At 37.9% G+C, this 16,361-nt stretch overlaps 10 protein-coding genes across 10 annotated transcripts; 8 read left to right on the forward strand and 2 right to left on the reverse strand.

The window, feature by feature from the left end:
* Positions 1 to 162: 162 nt before the first annotated feature.
* NESG_00744 (uncharacterized protein) lies at positions 163 to 732 on the forward strand (the record flags this gene model as incomplete). Its single annotated transcript, XM_053048388.1, has 1 exon — positions 163 to 732. One exon carries the CDS (start codon positions 163 to 165, stop codon positions 730 to 732), a length of 570 nt encoding a protein of 189 aa, XP_052905148.1.
* A 21-nt stretch (positions 733 to 753) lies between these two features.
* On the forward strand, positions 754 to 1,662 carry NESG_00745 (uncharacterized protein; the record flags this gene model as incomplete). Its single annotated transcript, XM_053048389.1, has 1 exon — positions 754 to 1,662. The coding sequence occupies one exon, from the start codon at positions 754 to 756 to the stop codon at positions 1,660 to 1,662; it is 909 nt and encodes a 302-aa protein (XP_052905149.1).
* A 464-nt stretch (positions 1,663 to 2,126) lies between these two features.
* Positions 2,127 to 3,854, forward strand: NESG_00746 (uncharacterized protein; the record flags this gene model as incomplete). Its single annotated transcript, XM_053048390.1, has 1 exon — positions 2,127 to 3,854. One exon carries the CDS (start codon positions 2,127 to 2,129, stop codon positions 3,852 to 3,854), a length of 1,728 nt encoding a protein of 575 aa, XP_052905150.1.
* Positions 3,855 to 4,411: 557 nt separating this feature from the next.
* On the forward strand, positions 4,412 to 5,176 carry NESG_00747 (uncharacterized protein; the record flags this gene model as incomplete). The annotated part of the gene is made up of 1 exon (XM_053048391.1): positions 4,412 to 5,176. The coding sequence occupies one exon, from the start codon at positions 4,412 to 4,414 to the stop codon at positions 5,174 to 5,176; it is 765 nt and encodes a 254-aa protein (XP_052905151.1).
* Positions 5,177 to 5,860: 684 nt separating this feature from the next.
* On the reverse strand, positions 5,861 to 8,566 carry NESG_00748 (uncharacterized protein; the record flags this gene model as incomplete). Its single annotated transcript, XM_053048392.1, has 1 exon — positions 5,861 to 8,566. One exon carries the CDS (start codon positions 8,564 to 8,566, stop codon positions 5,861 to 5,863), a length of 2,706 nt encoding a protein of 901 aa, XP_052905152.1.
* Positions 8,567 to 9,124: 558 nt separating this feature from the next.
* NESG_00749 (uncharacterized protein) lies at positions 9,125 to 9,442 on the forward strand (the record flags this gene model as incomplete). The annotated part of the gene is made up of 1 exon (XM_053048393.1): positions 9,125 to 9,442. One exon carries the CDS (start codon positions 9,125 to 9,127, stop codon positions 9,440 to 9,442), a length of 318 nt encoding a protein of 105 aa, XP_052905153.1.
* A 289-nt stretch (positions 9,443 to 9,731) lies between these two features.
* NESG_00750 (uncharacterized protein) lies at positions 9,732 to 10,043 on the forward strand (the record flags this gene model as incomplete). The annotated part of the gene is made up of 1 exon (XM_053048394.1): positions 9,732 to 10,043. The coding sequence occupies one exon, from the start codon at positions 9,732 to 9,734 to the stop codon at positions 10,041 to 10,043; it is 312 nt and encodes a 103-aa protein (XP_052905154.1).
* A 569-nt stretch (positions 10,044 to 10,612) lies between these two features.
* NESG_00751 (uncharacterized protein) lies at positions 10,613 to 10,972 on the forward strand (the record flags this gene model as incomplete). Its single annotated transcript, XM_053048395.1, has 1 exon — positions 10,613 to 10,972. The coding sequence occupies one exon, from the start codon at positions 10,613 to 10,615 to the stop codon at positions 10,970 to 10,972; it is 360 nt and encodes a 119-aa protein (XP_052905155.1).
* Positions 10,973 to 11,404: 432 nt separating this feature from the next.
* Positions 11,405 to 12,064, reverse strand: NESG_00752 (uncharacterized protein; the record flags this gene model as incomplete). The annotated part of the gene is made up of 1 exon (XM_053048396.1): positions 11,405 to 12,064. One exon carries the CDS (start codon positions 12,062 to 12,064, stop codon positions 11,405 to 11,407), a length of 660 nt encoding a protein of 219 aa, XP_052905156.1.
* A 1,426-nt stretch (positions 12,065 to 13,490) lies between these two features.
* NESG_00753 (uncharacterized protein) lies at positions 13,491 to 16,256 on the forward strand (the record flags this gene model as incomplete). The annotated part of the gene is made up of 1 exon (XM_053048397.1): positions 13,491 to 16,256. The coding sequence occupies one exon, from the start codon at positions 13,491 to 13,493 to the stop codon at positions 16,254 to 16,256; it is 2,766 nt and encodes a 921-aa protein (XP_052905157.1).
* Between the last annotated feature and the right edge of the window lie 105 nt (positions 16,257 to 16,361).

Raw genomic sequence — 16,361 nt, forward strand, 5'->3', positions numbered from 1 at the left:
CTGTGTTACAGTCACCGAATATAAACTCTGTCTTTCTGGTAAAACATACAGATACAGATACATTTATACTTTAAACACCTTGAAAACCACATAGCCACACATCTTAAATTGAATTCCTACGAGGAAATTCGCATAATTATTCGGAAATTCTTTTTAAAAATAATGCTAGTCCAAGAATACTTAAGCCTATTGGAGGAAGCACCTATGGAGATACAGAAGACACTCGCGCGCATAAGTGAAATGGACCACTCCATACACCACGAAAGAAAGGAGCTTGAAAGAGAAGTTGAGACCATTAATGAAATACTGCAGGACGCAGAGAAGGGCTCTGAGAAGGAAAGAATTGACAAACAATTGCAGCACATTAATAGGTGCTACTTGAAGCTACTTGACTCAGATAAGAAGAAGCTTTCACTGATTGCATCACTGCAAATACAACTGGAAAGTGCGAAATCCTCAATAAAGTCATCTTCAAATGAGTTTAAAGAAGGCCTCATTAAGAGCGCAGTCTCCATGAAGCTAAAGAAGATTCTCTCCATGCTTGACTACAAAATAGAAGAAGACAACAAAGAAGAAGAAATTCTTTGCTGCACATGCAAGAGACCCAGTAAAGGGGACATGATTGTCTGCGACAATGCAGAGTGCCCAATTGAGTGGTATCACTGCGCATGTGTTGGAGTAAAGGGCGTTCCAAAGAAAAAATGGCTGTGCACTCTTTGTACAAAGGAATAACCAGAAGTTGCAAATTTTTTAATGGATTCATTAAGCCAACTGTCTATTTCGGAAATATCCCAGAGGATTGTGGACATACAAGAGAACACTAAGGAGAATACCACTGCAATGTGCACAGAACTGAAGGATCACATGCTGGCACGACATAATGACCATGCTACTTTAAGAAAGGACTGCAAGGAAATTGCAGAGCAAGTTACAGCACTTGTGGAAGAATACAAGTCGGAGGGAAAGAAGGAAAGAGACAGAGTTGTTAAGAGAGTGATATCGCAGAAGTTGGAGATCTTGGTGGACTCAATCATGCACCAAGAGAATCGGCTGAAGGGTGGTTTAATTAAGAACAAGCGGGAGTACTTTGAAGTCAGCAAGGAAATAATTTCAACCATAATTGAAACAATTGGGAAAGTACTGGACGTAGCAATTACATCGCACATGTTTTATCCGTTTGTGATAAAAATGTCCAGAAAGCTGTCACTTTTGTCTATGGCCAGTGGAAGCTTCATTCCCGTCACATACTACCCAATGCACATGATGAGCCAGATGGCGAAGATATCTTCCTCTTCTGTTCCAGTGCAGCCTGTCCCTGAAAATGCAATTAAAGTAACTGACAGGTACATCATAAGCAACGTATACAATGACTATGTCATGAACAATTGCCTGGATATAATTGGAGAGTGCATCAAACAGTATGCAAATAGTCTGTCATTCCCAGAGTACTCAGCATACATTGTTGTGGAGCTGAAGAGAATTCGTAACTCACAGAATAAGTGCAGCTCCTGGGTGAACTCAAAGATTGAAGGAATCATAAAGGCAGTAAAGGCGCACACAGAAAGAATTCAAAGCATAAGGGAAGGCATTACATCAACGGATGTCTCTACCATCAGAAAGGTTGAAGAGAAGATACCTGCATTCCAGATGAACATTGAATAAACAGATCAATATGAATAAACACACGAATTAAATATGTCTTAGAAGAATATGTGCGGTTATAATGTATTTGGCAAGAAGGATTGTCTGATAGTGAAGAGCTTTTTGCAAAGTGCTTTGGGTGATGGGCTGCATAGTGAAAATCACCTAGCAGCAATTACTTAGCAAAACCATTTGGAAAAAGTAGTTGGTTGCAAATCACACTAGATTGTAACAAAAATAACCTTTTTGTACGCTACCTTCTTGATGCGCCTTCTGCGTCCGAATAGCTTTAATCACTCTGGTACTGTAATGTACTTTAATTTCTGGGTTTATTAAAGTGCATGAAAATGGACTCATTTCCAGGAATATTTTATAGCTTGAAGAGGGACGCAGGAAGTGACTGCATGGGTGCAGGAATACTTGGGGTGTGGAATATTTAAGAGCCCAGCGAGTGCGTAAACATTCTTGGATTTGCAATATTTTTTATGCTTATTCGAGCAGGCAGGGATGCACGGGAAGTAGTTGCATCTATAATAGAGACGTACGCCAAAGAGAGAAATATGTCACTCACACGGGAAAATAAGGAAAGGCTTTTGCAGCACTTGCTGCCATACATGAAGCAATCATTAAATATTCCATCCACACTTGAAATAAAAGAACTCTCCAGGAACCTCCTGAGCGAAGAGAAGCACAGCAGGATCGAAGCATTATTAATGAATAGCACGGCGGAAATAAGAAAAGCAATCTACTTCTTATTTAAAATTAAGCAAATGGGAATAATTCTGTCAGATATTCCAATAGACCCAGAGATAGTCGCATTCTCTGGAGTTAAAAATGCAAGCATTGGAATATACATGTCGTGGTTTAAGGAAATATCTGATGGAAATGCAGCCCGAGTGAAGAGACAAATAGGGGTGGGACTGTTTGATATATGCTTTACAGTGTACAATGCAGGGAAGGAATACTTGCACCTTCGGGAGATGTGCTTCAAAGATGGATCTCCTTTGGTGAAGTCATTTCTCTTGGTGGTTTCCATGCACTTGGATGCGTACAGGGAGAGTGTATACGCAGAAGAAGTCGATAGTTTGTTTGCATTTTACATCAGGCACAACAAGAAGATGAAGTGGGTCCATAGACTTGGCCACTTAGTACAGGAGATTATGCTGCATGACGAGCATGGAAGCCTTGGGACAGTGCAGTTTGTTGAGAAGCTAAGGGAGTCCCCATGGACAGAGTTCCTGGCAGATGAAGTGCTTGAGAAGTACAAGAAACCACTGTCTGATGAAGTAGTAAAATGGCTTGAAGGATATTCCATTGCTAACTCATTCATAGTAGAGAATGACACAAAAGAAATCTGGCAGTCATTTGTGCTCCTGGAAAAAGAAATACCAGTGTCACTTTCCATTAAAACAGCCAAGCAAATATTGTACATTGGGAAAACAAAAAGAATTCTTCCAATGCTCAGGGCACAAAGTGAGCTTTGCTTGGCAAATATTCCGCGGGATGGTATTTTCAATAAGGAGTGGATAGGAAGTGTATACGCACTCTCACAAGAGAGAATTAAAAAAGAATTATTCCTAGAGTACAAAGCGTATGAGCATCTGAGGATAATCCGGGATGTATTCTTTCTGTTTAGAAGTGACTTTGCGTACAGCCTGGTTGGGTTGCTTGATCATCTGGAAGAGTGCCCGGTTGATGCAGTTTCTGTGGATGAAATATTGGACGGGTGCTTTGGTCAGGAGGCAGCAGAGTTTGTGGATGTGATGGTTCAAGGAAATGAGCTTTCCTTAGTCTATAAAGAAACCTTTCCTTATAGCATCATAGTTGGAAATATTTCAGAAATACTTCTTTCTGGGTTTGAACTATTCTGGAATCTGCGCAGGGTTATATACAGTGTCTGCAAGATGTACAAAAATAGCAGGACACCTGCCACATTCGCGCTTGCCTGCAGGGCTGGTGAAATTGAGTACTACTACTTTGAGAAGGTAGTTCATGCTCTGTGGTCCTTTAAAGATCTCCCTGAAGAGATTCTTTACAATCCTGAGAAAATATCAAAAAAGATCGAAGATATGTTGTGCCACTTGATTTCCACCTGCAAAGAGACATGCACACTTTCAATTCTGCATAAAATACAGGAAGTGCTGCTACAGCCAGTCACTAGCCATAATATCCATATAATAGACAATTTGTTGCAAAGAATAACATCTGAATAAATAGCTATTTTGTAAGCACTGCAACTCTATGTGTAAATAAGCCTCTTCTTATGCAGATTAATTATTTATATATTTCTTATCTATTCACAGCTAAAATTATCTTTACACTCTGCCAGCACAGTTTCATGTACTTCAAATTCGCATTTATCTCTAGACAGTAGATGTGTTAAATATTTTCTTGAATATTCAGAAATATTAGCAGCAAGAGATTATTTATGTGCATCTATAAATTATTTACCACATGGTTATAGAGTGTATGCATGAATTTCCGAGTGGAATTTTAAAAAGGGGATTTCAACCTACCAATTAGTGTGCGATATACCCCTGGATCATTTCATACTTTGAATATTGTTATTGTATACTACTACACACCTCTGTATCTCTGTGGTCTTTAGATTGTGTCATTTATAAAGCTGTTTTATAAAGCACTCTTTTTCTTATCTTTTTAAAGTATTCTATGCTCGGAGTAAATGTATATGAATTTCACAGGAGGTAATCTATAATATAGAATTACTGATAGGGGGAACGCATAAATATGTCAAATCCAGAGTATATTAATGAATATAAGAAAGCTATCTTGCATATTCACAATAATAGGATATTCTGGTTATATAATGGGAACACTTCCACCCCGCCCCCTGTTGCACACATATAATACACACATTAAGACAGCAGAAAATGAAAAGATGGTTATAGATATTTATCTGCGCATTAGAAAAGAATCTTTATCAAAGACACTTCAGATGGTGCTTTCTATGGTGGAGATAACTGAGAATGCAAGTGAAATATTAAATAAATCTACTATGATAAATAAGCAAAGGAAAAACATTCAAAGGCTATTGAAATATCAGAAATATAAAGAAGAACTCATCCAGAGAATGGACTCTATATATAATGAAATGTCTAAAATAAATAAAACCAGTGTTTTGTACAAGATGAAGGTGGCTGAGCTCTTCTACTACATTTATGCGATAACCACGCAAGTACCGTATCCCTTCAAAACTATGCACTATTTAGTAAAGTATGCTGGAAATATAGAAAAATATAAAGTTGCATTAAACAAAGCCATTAAAAGAAACATGAATTCAATATTGCATATAAATTTCCCAGATATAGACAGAAATGACGAAGAATTTGATAGAAAAATACAAGACATGCAGGACAGTGTTGACATGTTTTTATCCCAAGTTGATTCAGAGTTCTATGATATAGGTTCTTCTAAGATGATATTTGATGTTGCTAAGCTTTATATATTTTTGGCTCAAATACGGGATGTTGACCTGCCACTTGAATGCTTAGAAGAAAACATCATTGCTCTCTAGCCTTTATATAAAAATAAAATTCTTTAAATGGCTTGTTTTTACTTCAGTACTGCACTAAGGACCAAACCACTAAAATAATTAACTATTATTTTGGTGTGTCATCCAGCACTAGTATTTATTGTTTCTGTCATTAATATACAGTGTTAGATGCTATACTGAGCACACAGCACTAACTTTCATGTAAATTTTGGTTATATCTTGTGCGCTGATTTTATGGGTTCATAGAATTCAGCTCTTTCCTTGTGAGAGATGTATGAGACTAAGCCTCTGTCTTTTTCTAACCAGCACATTGCAAGATATTGTTTGATTACATGCCTTGAATATAGGCTATATTTGTATTTTTATTCGAAAATTCTCTCTATTTTAATCCAAAACCCTTCTATACTAAAACTTTTATGGAAAGAAAATAAAGTGAATGGCTTTAAATCAAAAAAAAGTAGAAAGTATGGATAAATACGAAAAATGCATAAAATGAAAGACCACACAGAAAGTCTTTATAAAGAAGAAGAATTCTTCTATTCTGGACCCATACGAACCAACATCTTAATAGAGATACGAATTACATTAAGAAAATAGCATATTAGAAACGAGTGAAAAAAGGCACTAATAAAGCCACAATAGGCCCAAATATTTGCAAAGACATACAAATAAACCATTTTTAAACATACTCTTTATTCTAGAATATTATCCTCTTACATGAGAATCGCTCCATTTTCTAGGCAAGTGTAGATATAACTCTGCAAACTTGTCAAACTTGGCAACACACTCATCATCACTACATAGGTGGAGCCAAATTTTTTTAAAATTATTAGAGATTACATTACTCGTAAGATACACAAAAACAGGTAAGCTTTCGGGGAGCTGACGAATAGCATGAAAGCTTGTCTTAATCGACTCAATATCACGATCTATATTTTCCTGTAAAATCAGACACATAAACCATACATTGTGAAGGCTGTTTAATACCTCATCTTTCTTTCCAGGATATTCTTTTGCTATAGCCTCGTCAAGTGCATTTACATACTTTATATTTCTCTCTCTAAATATATATTTAAAAATAGACTCAATTACTGTAGAGTCTAAAAATGAAAAAATATCATTATTGGGACGTACACCAAAGTTTTCTATGCAATATCTAATCCAAGTCATGAAAATAGTCATATTAGGATCTAGTACATATTTAACAAGATAATGGTGTCTTATGTACTCCATATCATTTTTATAACTGCTGGCGGATAGTTTTATATTTGGGTAGTTGTAATTATTGCCATTTATATCATGCAAGCCAGCAAAAATAATTGAGGAAAGCACCTGCGCTTGAATGTCTTGGTTATCTAGCTCTGTGCTTCCTATTATGTTGGAGGTAAAGCGAACAACTGGATGATCGGGCAATAGGTTTTTATCCATGCTGTGTACGATCAAACAAGTAATCAAGTCTCTTTTATAATCAAGCTCATTTATCTTCTTGATAAAAAGCAGCCTATTGATGTCTGCAAAGTTATTGTCTATGGTTTTTTGTATCTCTGCTTTCATAAACTCATCGTTATTCTTAGAGGTATCCATCTTCCGGATCTCATAGTCTAAATAAACAGATAGCAGATTTTCAACGAATGCAGCCCCATTTTTGCAGCTTTTTGCTGTTTTATATAATTTCTCTACTCTGTTATCCTCAAAATCCATAGTAGTTTCCTCCATGTCAAAACTAGTATGTTCTTTATATGTTTCAAAGACTATAGTATTCTTAATAGAGCTATGCTCAAATATAATAGTAATCTCTCCAAATACATCGTATCTTCCATCTGCACACTTATTACAGATAAGATCAGAAAACTCAATTTTTATGTTCTTTTGTCTGGATATAAACATAAGTACTTCTGTTGTATAATTTTTTATATCATCGCATAATTTAGCATCCATTTGTCCATCCAGTTGCTTTAAGCGGTTTGAAGTCCAGCGTATTGTATCCTCGTCTTCTTTGGGGGCCTTTACTATTTCAATAATAACCATAAGCATATTCAAAATCCCAGTGTCTAGCTCGTTTCTTCCCTTGCAGTATGCAATGCTAGGCTTACTTAGGTCTGCAACAACTTTGCACCACTCCTTCTGGAACTCAACTTTTGTTGTGTCAAATGGCTGATTTTTTAGAGAGAAAAATTCTTCAAGCTCGTCAGTGATGTCTCCTATGTGGTCAGTTTTGTATTTAAAATCAGATGGGTCGTATGTTAGGCAGCAGAAAAGAGAGAGAATTGCGCAATCTACACAGTTGCTGTAATCTTCCAGTCGACTAGTAGAAAACTTTTTGGTTTCCCTGTTGTAGCTAGGAACAGATGTGTATGCAGGAACCTGTGTGCTGTTTGCAAATGGAAAGACTTGATATGTGTTTAAAATATCTTGAGATTCTTTCATTAGAGCCAGGCAGTCTTTGCCTATTGCAGTGCTAGAGGGCTTAAAAAGTCTGTCGTATGCTGAATCATCCTTGCTTGGTGCTTCTGTATCTAGAGCATAATTCATTGCCATCGTATGCACTGCCTGAATAAACTCTTTTGCATGTTCTGCGGTGTCTATGAACCCAAATATGTACGACTGAATAAGAAACTTAGGACTGTCCAGAAACTTTCCTGTAGCAATCTCCTCTTGTGAGCACTTTTCCTTCATCATGCTAAGTACTTCCTGATTGGTTGCATACTCCTGGAAGAATTTTATTATTTGCTTAACCTTCTTTTGTTCAAACCTTTGTGTTTCATTTGTTTCTTTATTGAACCACGGGATTATCATGGGCACTTCAAAGTATACTTTGTCTTTTTTGCTTGTTTCATACACCTTCAGTCTCTTGTTGTTGACCTCAATGGTAGTGATCATTCCCTCTGAGAAAAGCAGCAGCAAGGCCAGAATTTTTAAAGAGTGCTCCTCTGTATCTTTAGCCCGAAGGAACTGAACAAGGGACTGGTTTCCTCGTGTCTCTAGGGTTACGTCACCAGTGGGTGATGGAAACAAGTCAATAAGATGATTATGGTACTGCTCAGCGTATTTATCCATTTTATTCTCTGGTAGTGCTGTATATGCTTTGTCCACTTGTCTATCTCTGTCATATATAAAGGTGTTTTCCTCATCAAACATGCCTGGTCCTGTCTTTAATGAATAGTATGTATTAATTTCTGGTGAAAAGAATCTTTTGTTGTACATGAGCTCCATTTTCTTGTAGATGTATCCTCTGAGGAAGTTGAGAGGTCCCTCTGGGTTTACCACTACTTGAGAAGAATCCGTTGCAATTTTACATTGCAGAGTTGACTCTATTTCGCTTAGGGATAGATCTGCTCTGCATATATTCATCATTAGAATACTAATTAAGGCAACTGCCTTGATCCAAATAACGGAAGAAAATATTTTCATGGAGTAAAATAAATCATTTTCAATATATAATAACGGACAAATTCAGGGGTTTCTGTAAGATGCTTTCTATTGGCAATTCAACTATATAATCTCATCAATAGTTTTTACTGGATATTATCCAATGAAACTTGTAGTAAACTCTCCACTTCTCAAGCCAGAAATCATATGGTCACTAGTATAACCGAAATAACTCCAAAAGTCTTTAAAAGGCAACACATTCCAATAGCAAAGAATACTAAAGGTATAAAGGCTAATAGTCACAGTACATTCAGAAATCAGCAAACATATACAAATAAATATGCTTGGTAGCTATTATATATATTCTAGGCCACTATCTCCTTGCTAGAACGTAGTCTTCTCTTGAGCACGTTAGTATGTCTTCTACTAGTTTCTTTTACTTAGATTTAGTCACTTGCAAAACCTAGAGTGCCCATCAGAAAGTATGCTCAAAACCTGCTATAGCTTAGTATATGGGAGAGTACAGGAAAAAGCAATAAAATAGATCGGTAAGAAACTAATCAAAGCGAAGGTATATTTGTGCAGTAAAAAAGAAACAGGATGCCATACAAAAAGTTACAAGAAAAACTTGCAAAATGGAAGAAAGTACTGATGGAAGAAGGCTTCTTTAAAAAGGAAGCATGTTTAATTCCAAAAGACACAGCGCAGCCTATTCCTTTAGATCAAGGCGTATACACCATACTCGCTCTCCATAGCCTTCTATCCATAGTATTCATAGTATTCATAGTGCATAATATAAAGAAGCTCTTTTATGCGCGTGCAAGGCGGATTAAGCTAGAAGAATTCGCAGAGATCAATAGAAAGCGCGAGGAGCTGAGAAGAAACTCTGCGCAAACCCAAGGCCCTTGCCACCAATAGAGGGAGATGATAAGACATAATAAAGGATTCGGGTTATATACATGTCAAAATGCGCACTCTGCGATTACAAAAAGACAGTAATCAGAAACTTCATGCAAATAGTTAAACACTTAAGAGCGCTACAAGAGAGCATAAAGTGGCCCAAGTAGTAATGTGTGAAGAATATGAATGTATCAATCTCAGTGAAGATGAAATTTAGATTAGATCTGGCTTGGTGTTTAGTGCACTGCATGAAATAGTCACTCGGAAATGAGTCTCTTATTTCAGAAGTTAATTAATTGAAAATTGAATGTCAAGGTTTCTGGATATATCAGAGGAGGAAAGAGAGAGAAGGCGGTTAGCATTAATGCAAAAATACAATATTACCATTCGGCCTCTTCCTCCAATTACACCCCCGCCACTTTCTGAAAGAATTCTGGACCAATACCACAGAATAATGTTTCTTATGCCAAGGATAAGTCTGTTTGATGTGCTGTTTGTTTTTTTAGTGGTTTTAATTATAGCAAGACTAGTTGATCTTGTAATTAGTCTTATACCAACTATGAAAAAAGAGTGCACTGTATTTCTTCAGAAAGAGCAGGCCCGCCTGTTCATGTCTTAAATTACAATTAGCTATTCCAAATTGCAATAACTGCAGCTATTTAAGTCTGCTTTAGTATGCACCAGAAGTATAACGAGAGACTGCTGCAATAAAAGTACAGAGAAATAGTAGAAAGGGGTTTCTCATATATGTATGACTAAGCACTGTACTGCAAAGTGTATTAAATAAATTATTCTGATAGAGTGCTATGTCCATGTTAACAAAGAACTGCTCTTATTGGGGAGCTTTAAAATAAAACTACTCTATGGGATTTTCACTCTTTTAGAGACCACTTCTGACAAAAACGCAAATATTAACAGAAATACATGGAAAACAGCAGAGACTTAGCACATCAATATTTCTTTATAACTTAAACAAGAGACAATTGCTGCTTTGCCCCTTGCAAAAAAGACGGAAAGTTTTATAGGCAGTCTTCTATAGTACACTCTACTCTAAAGGTGTACAAAGATCTATGTGCTAAGATGAAGTGGTAAACTTGAATATAACCAGCAGATGCAAATTATTCATGAAAATCACAAAATATTTCTCTGTAACGGCTATTTCTGGTAAGAAAATCTTTTCCAAAAAAGATGGAGAATATTCAAGAGGAAATAATCGCACAGCAAGTATGCAAATCAGCCACATTAGAAGGCACAGATGGAAAATATCAAGTGATAAATTACATTTACAGCTTATTCAGCAAACTAAGCTCAAAAGACACTCTTTACAAGCTTGCAGTTCTACTTGTTATTATCTCTTTTATTGTGATAACGGGTGTTTTGTGTGCAAAAATATATTCACTCTACAAAAAGTTCATAAACCCTGTGGAAATCACTTATAGTTTCAAGAGATATACTTACTATGCCAAGGGGTCCGATATAACACCAAATGAAATTCCCGATAAAGAACAGATACCAGAAAAAAAAGCATCACATGAACAAGTACGATAGACCAATGCCATAATTTCCCATGCGGCCACGCCCGTTGAACATAGTACATTTTAAGAAGCAGTTATTCGCACATTAGGAAATTATAAAAATATAAGAATCATGTTAAAGAAATCATATTAAAGGAGCAACAGCTAGAACTACATTCATTGCCCAAACAATAAGACATGCATTTCTTTTGAGTGTTTTTCCAATAAAGTGGCTTAATCATACGATACTCTATAGACATGCAGTGCACCATTGAATGCCCTAACTATCTGGATAATCATTCCAGAAATATACACAAAACCACTTTACTCCATACCAGAATGTTCTTGCATGTGGTTAAAAATAAATCGTAAAATTACTATTCTTTAGCTATGAGTATTTAAGCAAGTGCAAACAACCAGAGACAAAGAATTAGCTTGTAAAGAATTACCTAAAAGCAGTTTATTATTACAGATCCATCTTATTCTCACCTTTAGCTGCTTCAGTCACCTTTATCTCCACTATTTTGGGTCTTTCCTCTTTCTTTGCTGACTCGTCATGGTCAACTGACATTTTCATAACATCATCCATGCCTTCAACCACTTCTCCAAATACTGTGTGCTTTCCATCCAAGTGGCTGCAGGAAGTATCTGATAACACAATGTACCACTGACATCCATTTGAATCTGGCCCACTATTTGCCATTGCAATTACTCCTTTCTTATGCTTTCTTTCTGGATATTCCTCAGATATTTCTATTTGATTCTTCTCATCGGGGAAACTTCGCCAATTGTACTCTGGCAGTGCACTTACACTTCCTCTTCCATCCATGGACAAGACATCTCCTCCTTGGACAACAAAGCCATCTATTATTCTGTGGAAGACTGTGTTCAGATACGAGAAAGTAGACACGCCTCCTCCGTATGGTATTTCTATTCCTTGGCAGAATCCTTTAAAGTTCTTCACTGTCATTGGGAACTGTTCCTGGAATAGTTCTATTTTTATGGAATATGTTTTGCTCTCTTTCTTATCATTTCTGTATAATATACTCATGGTAACTGTATCATTAACTGCAGCTGCACACTTCAGCACCAGAATATACAGAGATAGAACAAAGAATAACTTCATAATTAAAGCAAAAAAGAAGAAAATAAATAATAATTAGAAGTACACATGGAGAATTAATAGAGCCAGAATGTGCATAGAATAATCAAATACAAAAAGTGCATTTTATAGTGCATTCCTGTAGTTCAAGGCATACTGTAATAATGCAGAATAGACAAAGAGTATTTTCACTTGAAGAAGCATACCTTAAGCTTACTTTAGAGCTTCAATGAACAACTATAGGATTCTTTATAGAATGAGTGTATTTAGTAGATTAAAATGCACCCTAGTGAATACATATACTTTTATTCTATTTTATCCAACACCATTAATGGAAGTGCATTCTCAAAAATTATCTCAATGAAAGCATGCAAATGGAAATTCACGATATGCGTAATATGCGAATTATTCAATATTTAGGCCATAAGACATGCATGGTTCTTTATTGAATAATTTACAGAGAATATTTCTGCATGCTTTTTCATATAAACCAGAATAAAAGTGCTATAGAATAATTGCCTAATCCTTTGAGGCTCTGAAGTATGCAGTGCTTAATAACATGCTCCATTGTATATTAAATTTCATTGGATTTTACATCACATCATAATCGTATATTTTGAATGGCAGGCATATTCACGGGCTCACTATATTTCTAGTACACATGTATGCACTCAGAGATCTAAGTTTATCTTATTCTGGGTCTAACTTAGCACAAATTCAGCATGAACAATTCTCCATAAACTTTCATGTTTTGTGCATAAATAAGCGTATGCTGAAATCATCACAAGAAGTAGCAAGAATAAGACTAGCACCTGGGTGCATCCAATAATACGCCTAGAATAAGTGATATTGATGTGTAATTTATCACTGTAATTAATATGCAGTAAATCAAATTAATATTAATTTACATGAACTACACCATAGGAAACAAAAGAATATTTCATGCATAGGAAGAAATCGCAAGATAAATATATTCCAGAAAGTTAAATGAAATCAAAAACCAATAAATATCCCAGATCAAATAGATACAATAAGCTGTACTAATCAGTTAGATTGCGCCTAATTTGCATAAATACTAGATGTAATTTTAATAAAAACAAGCTTTTCATGAAGACAATTTAGCTCTATACTGAATATATTGGCACACATGGATTCTTTAAATCCTCAATGACTGCATGATAAGCCAGAATAAATACTCTTTTCCCAGAAGCCCCAGCCAAAGCACATACTATTACTACGCTACACTCTACTAAAAAATGTAGTATTTGTTATTTTGGGGGTGCAGGAAATAATAACCCAGGGATTACCAGTTTCATTGGGAGTTATAAACCATTACAGCCAGAGTTTTTGCAGATTTATCAACAGATCTTATGCACACCCCTGAATATTAATTAATATTAATTATTCTATCACATTCTATCATATAAATAATATTTTATTTTTAAAATACATGCAGGAAGGTATTTATTACAGCACAATCGAAGAAGACAGAATGCTGTCAGCGGAGGAACTGGATAGAGAGAGAAGTAGGAACAAGATATATGAATATCTTTGCAGAATGCAAGAAGCAAGGGAGTGGATCGAGAACATCATCCAAGAGAAGATTCCTGATGAATTTGAGAATGCGCTCAGGAATGGGGTCTATTTGGCTAGATTAGTGAGCCTATTCAAGCCAGAATTAGCAATGAAAATATTCACGGATGAAGTGCTGCAGTACAGACACACAGACAATATCAATGTCTTCTTTACATTCGCAAAGACAATTGGCCTGCCAAGCGTATTCCTATTTGACTTGGTGGACCTGTACGAGCACAAGAATATACCAAAGGTGGTGTATTGCATACTGGCACTAGCACACTACTTATCAAAGAAGAAAATTGCCATACGCCCAAGCAACTTAGTGGGCAGGGCGATATTCACGGAGGATCAGATAAGAAAGAAGGAGAAAGAGATAGAAGAAGCAGGAATCTCACTCCCATCCTTTGGTGACATACAAAATGCAGTGAATATCAGGGGACACTCTAAAAAGCAGCAAAGCAATGGAGAAGCAGATAAGGAGCAAAAGGATACAGCAGAGAGACAAGAAGTGTCTGCAGTGGTGGAGAGTGAAAAAACAATAGACTTCAATGAGTCACCAGAGATGAAGAGTATGGTGGAGGGAAGTCCCATGGAGATAAGTGTCGATAGGTCCGTACACACCGTGCAGTCCTGTGCTAGAACACTCCTCAGCCAGCAGGCATTCTTGGAGCTATCTGGTGCTGCGCCTGTCAGCATATTCACACTCCGTAGATCACTCCATCTCCTGCACGGAGGTGAAGAGAAGGAAGAGGCCGTGGTGGAAGAACTCAATAGGATACTGAGCCTGCTGTTCAGTGAAAATGCAGAGCTTGAGAAGCAAGTGACTCTGACAGAGAACAAGATATCTTTGCTTCTCCGGAATATGATCCAGCAGTCTCCATCTGAGCTGTGCGAAAAAAGGCCCTACATGAAGTACAAGACCCTGCAGAGATTGTTTGCCCGGCTGCAGGATGACCCTGCTGTCATCACAGCCCTTGTCACATCTATGCGGCAGAGGGAGGCAGAGGCCTTCTGCAGTGCTCGGCTGCTTCCATTATTCGGCCATGCAAAGACACCCAGGGAGGAATATGCTTATCTCAGAATAGTTGAGGCACTTGTGCATGCACCCCGCGGGTATCCACTTGCTGCCCTGGCCGTGCGCGCACTTGTCATCTCACAGGACAGAACACCCGTGCAGAAGGAAATACTGGAAATGCTTATTGAAGCAAGAGCAAGGGAGGTGCAGGCAGAAAGTGCCCCAAAGAGCACAAACCAATCTATGCACTCAGGAAGGTCCAGTGGGCCCTCAAGAATAGGCGAGAATAAAACACTAGTCAGGGTCATATGCAGCTTGGTCTTGGATAGACCAGGAGATCTCCCATACGCCGTCAGGTTCTACGCAAGAACACTCTCCAGAGCACTCAGAGCAGATGGAAAGAGTGAAGAAGAAGTCGCACAGCAGGTGGTTGAGGCACTTTGGATTGCGCACTTCATGCCGGCCCTGGATAAAGTGTGCGCAGTGCAGGACATTCTTCCTGCCCTTCTTGCATACTCCGACAGAATTGTGGAGTACGTCCAGCTTGCCTCTGGGGTTGAGTCAATTGCAGCGCACTACACAGGACAGTACATTGCTGCACGCCCCATGAACAATATGCTGTGCATCACAGGGGAAGACGTAAACTACCTTCTGGCTGCTTTGCTGAAGGCGCCTGTGGCAGGTGACATCAAGGGCATTGCAGCAGACTGCCACCCAATTCCCTTCAAGCTGGTGTTTATTCTGCCAGGTGGGGCAGTCAGGGCCCAGGAAACAATCGGGGCCACAGAGAAGCGAATGTGCAAATGGGCACTCATTAAGATACTTTCACACACCCGCGGCAAACGCCTTTCAGAAATTATCCAAGGGCCTTCTGGTAAAGCAAACAGCGCCATAAAGACCGCACAGCCAAAGCAGGAAGTAGAGAGCAGTGACCTGGCGAACGAACTTAAAAAAGCACTAAAAATTAAAGGCAGCGCAGTACAAAAGGAGGTCATCAATAGTATGGATGACATGGTCATTGACAGCCCGTACAAACAGGACAGTGAAAAGGCAGTGGAGGCTGCAAGGGAGGCAGTCAAAAGATACTCGCAAAGACTTTTCGACCTGGGGTGCATTCGGTCTCTTGAGGACTGCGCAGAGATCCTGCAGGCAGTTTCGGCAGAAATAGTCAACAGAGTGCAGCTTAGCATATCCAGAAAAAGAGAGATAAAAGCAACGGAAAAGGCCATTTACAGCCTGGAGAGAGCCCGGGAAGTGATTGAAAGGCGGATGAAGGAAGGCATTCAGTACCTGCACGATATAACTGTCCGGATCATGCAGGACAGCAGAGAGTACAAGAGATCTGCTAAAGCACTTTTGTTGGAGGGCGTGATTGTGCGGATGTACAGCTGGCAGGCTGGGCAGATGGATAATATTGAAATGAGCCTTAAGGCAGGGGATGCAGGAAGCATTGTTGTCTCGATTTTAGTAATTGGCATACAGTCCGTGACTGAGAAAATAGAGCTAGCTGATCTTCTTGTGCTGGACAGCCAGGGCGAGGAGGAAATCTCTGTTGAAACATTAGGAACAGTATTTAGTGTGCAGAAATTGGTGGCCCTCATCAATAAAAAGATACTTCAGTGATTATCGGTTAATAAATATTAATTAGGTAAAGGATTTACGGTTTTTCATTAAAAGATGTAAAAATAAAGAGACAATATTCTATCACACTTTATAGGATGCATGCAT

The sequence above is a fragment of the Nematocida ausubeli genome, assembly GCF_000738915.1.
Source record: "Nematocida ausubeli strain ERTm6 chromosome Unknown supercont2.2, whole genome shotgun sequence".
Lineage (NCBI taxonomy): Eukaryota > Fungi > Microsporidia > Nematocida > Nematocida ausubeli.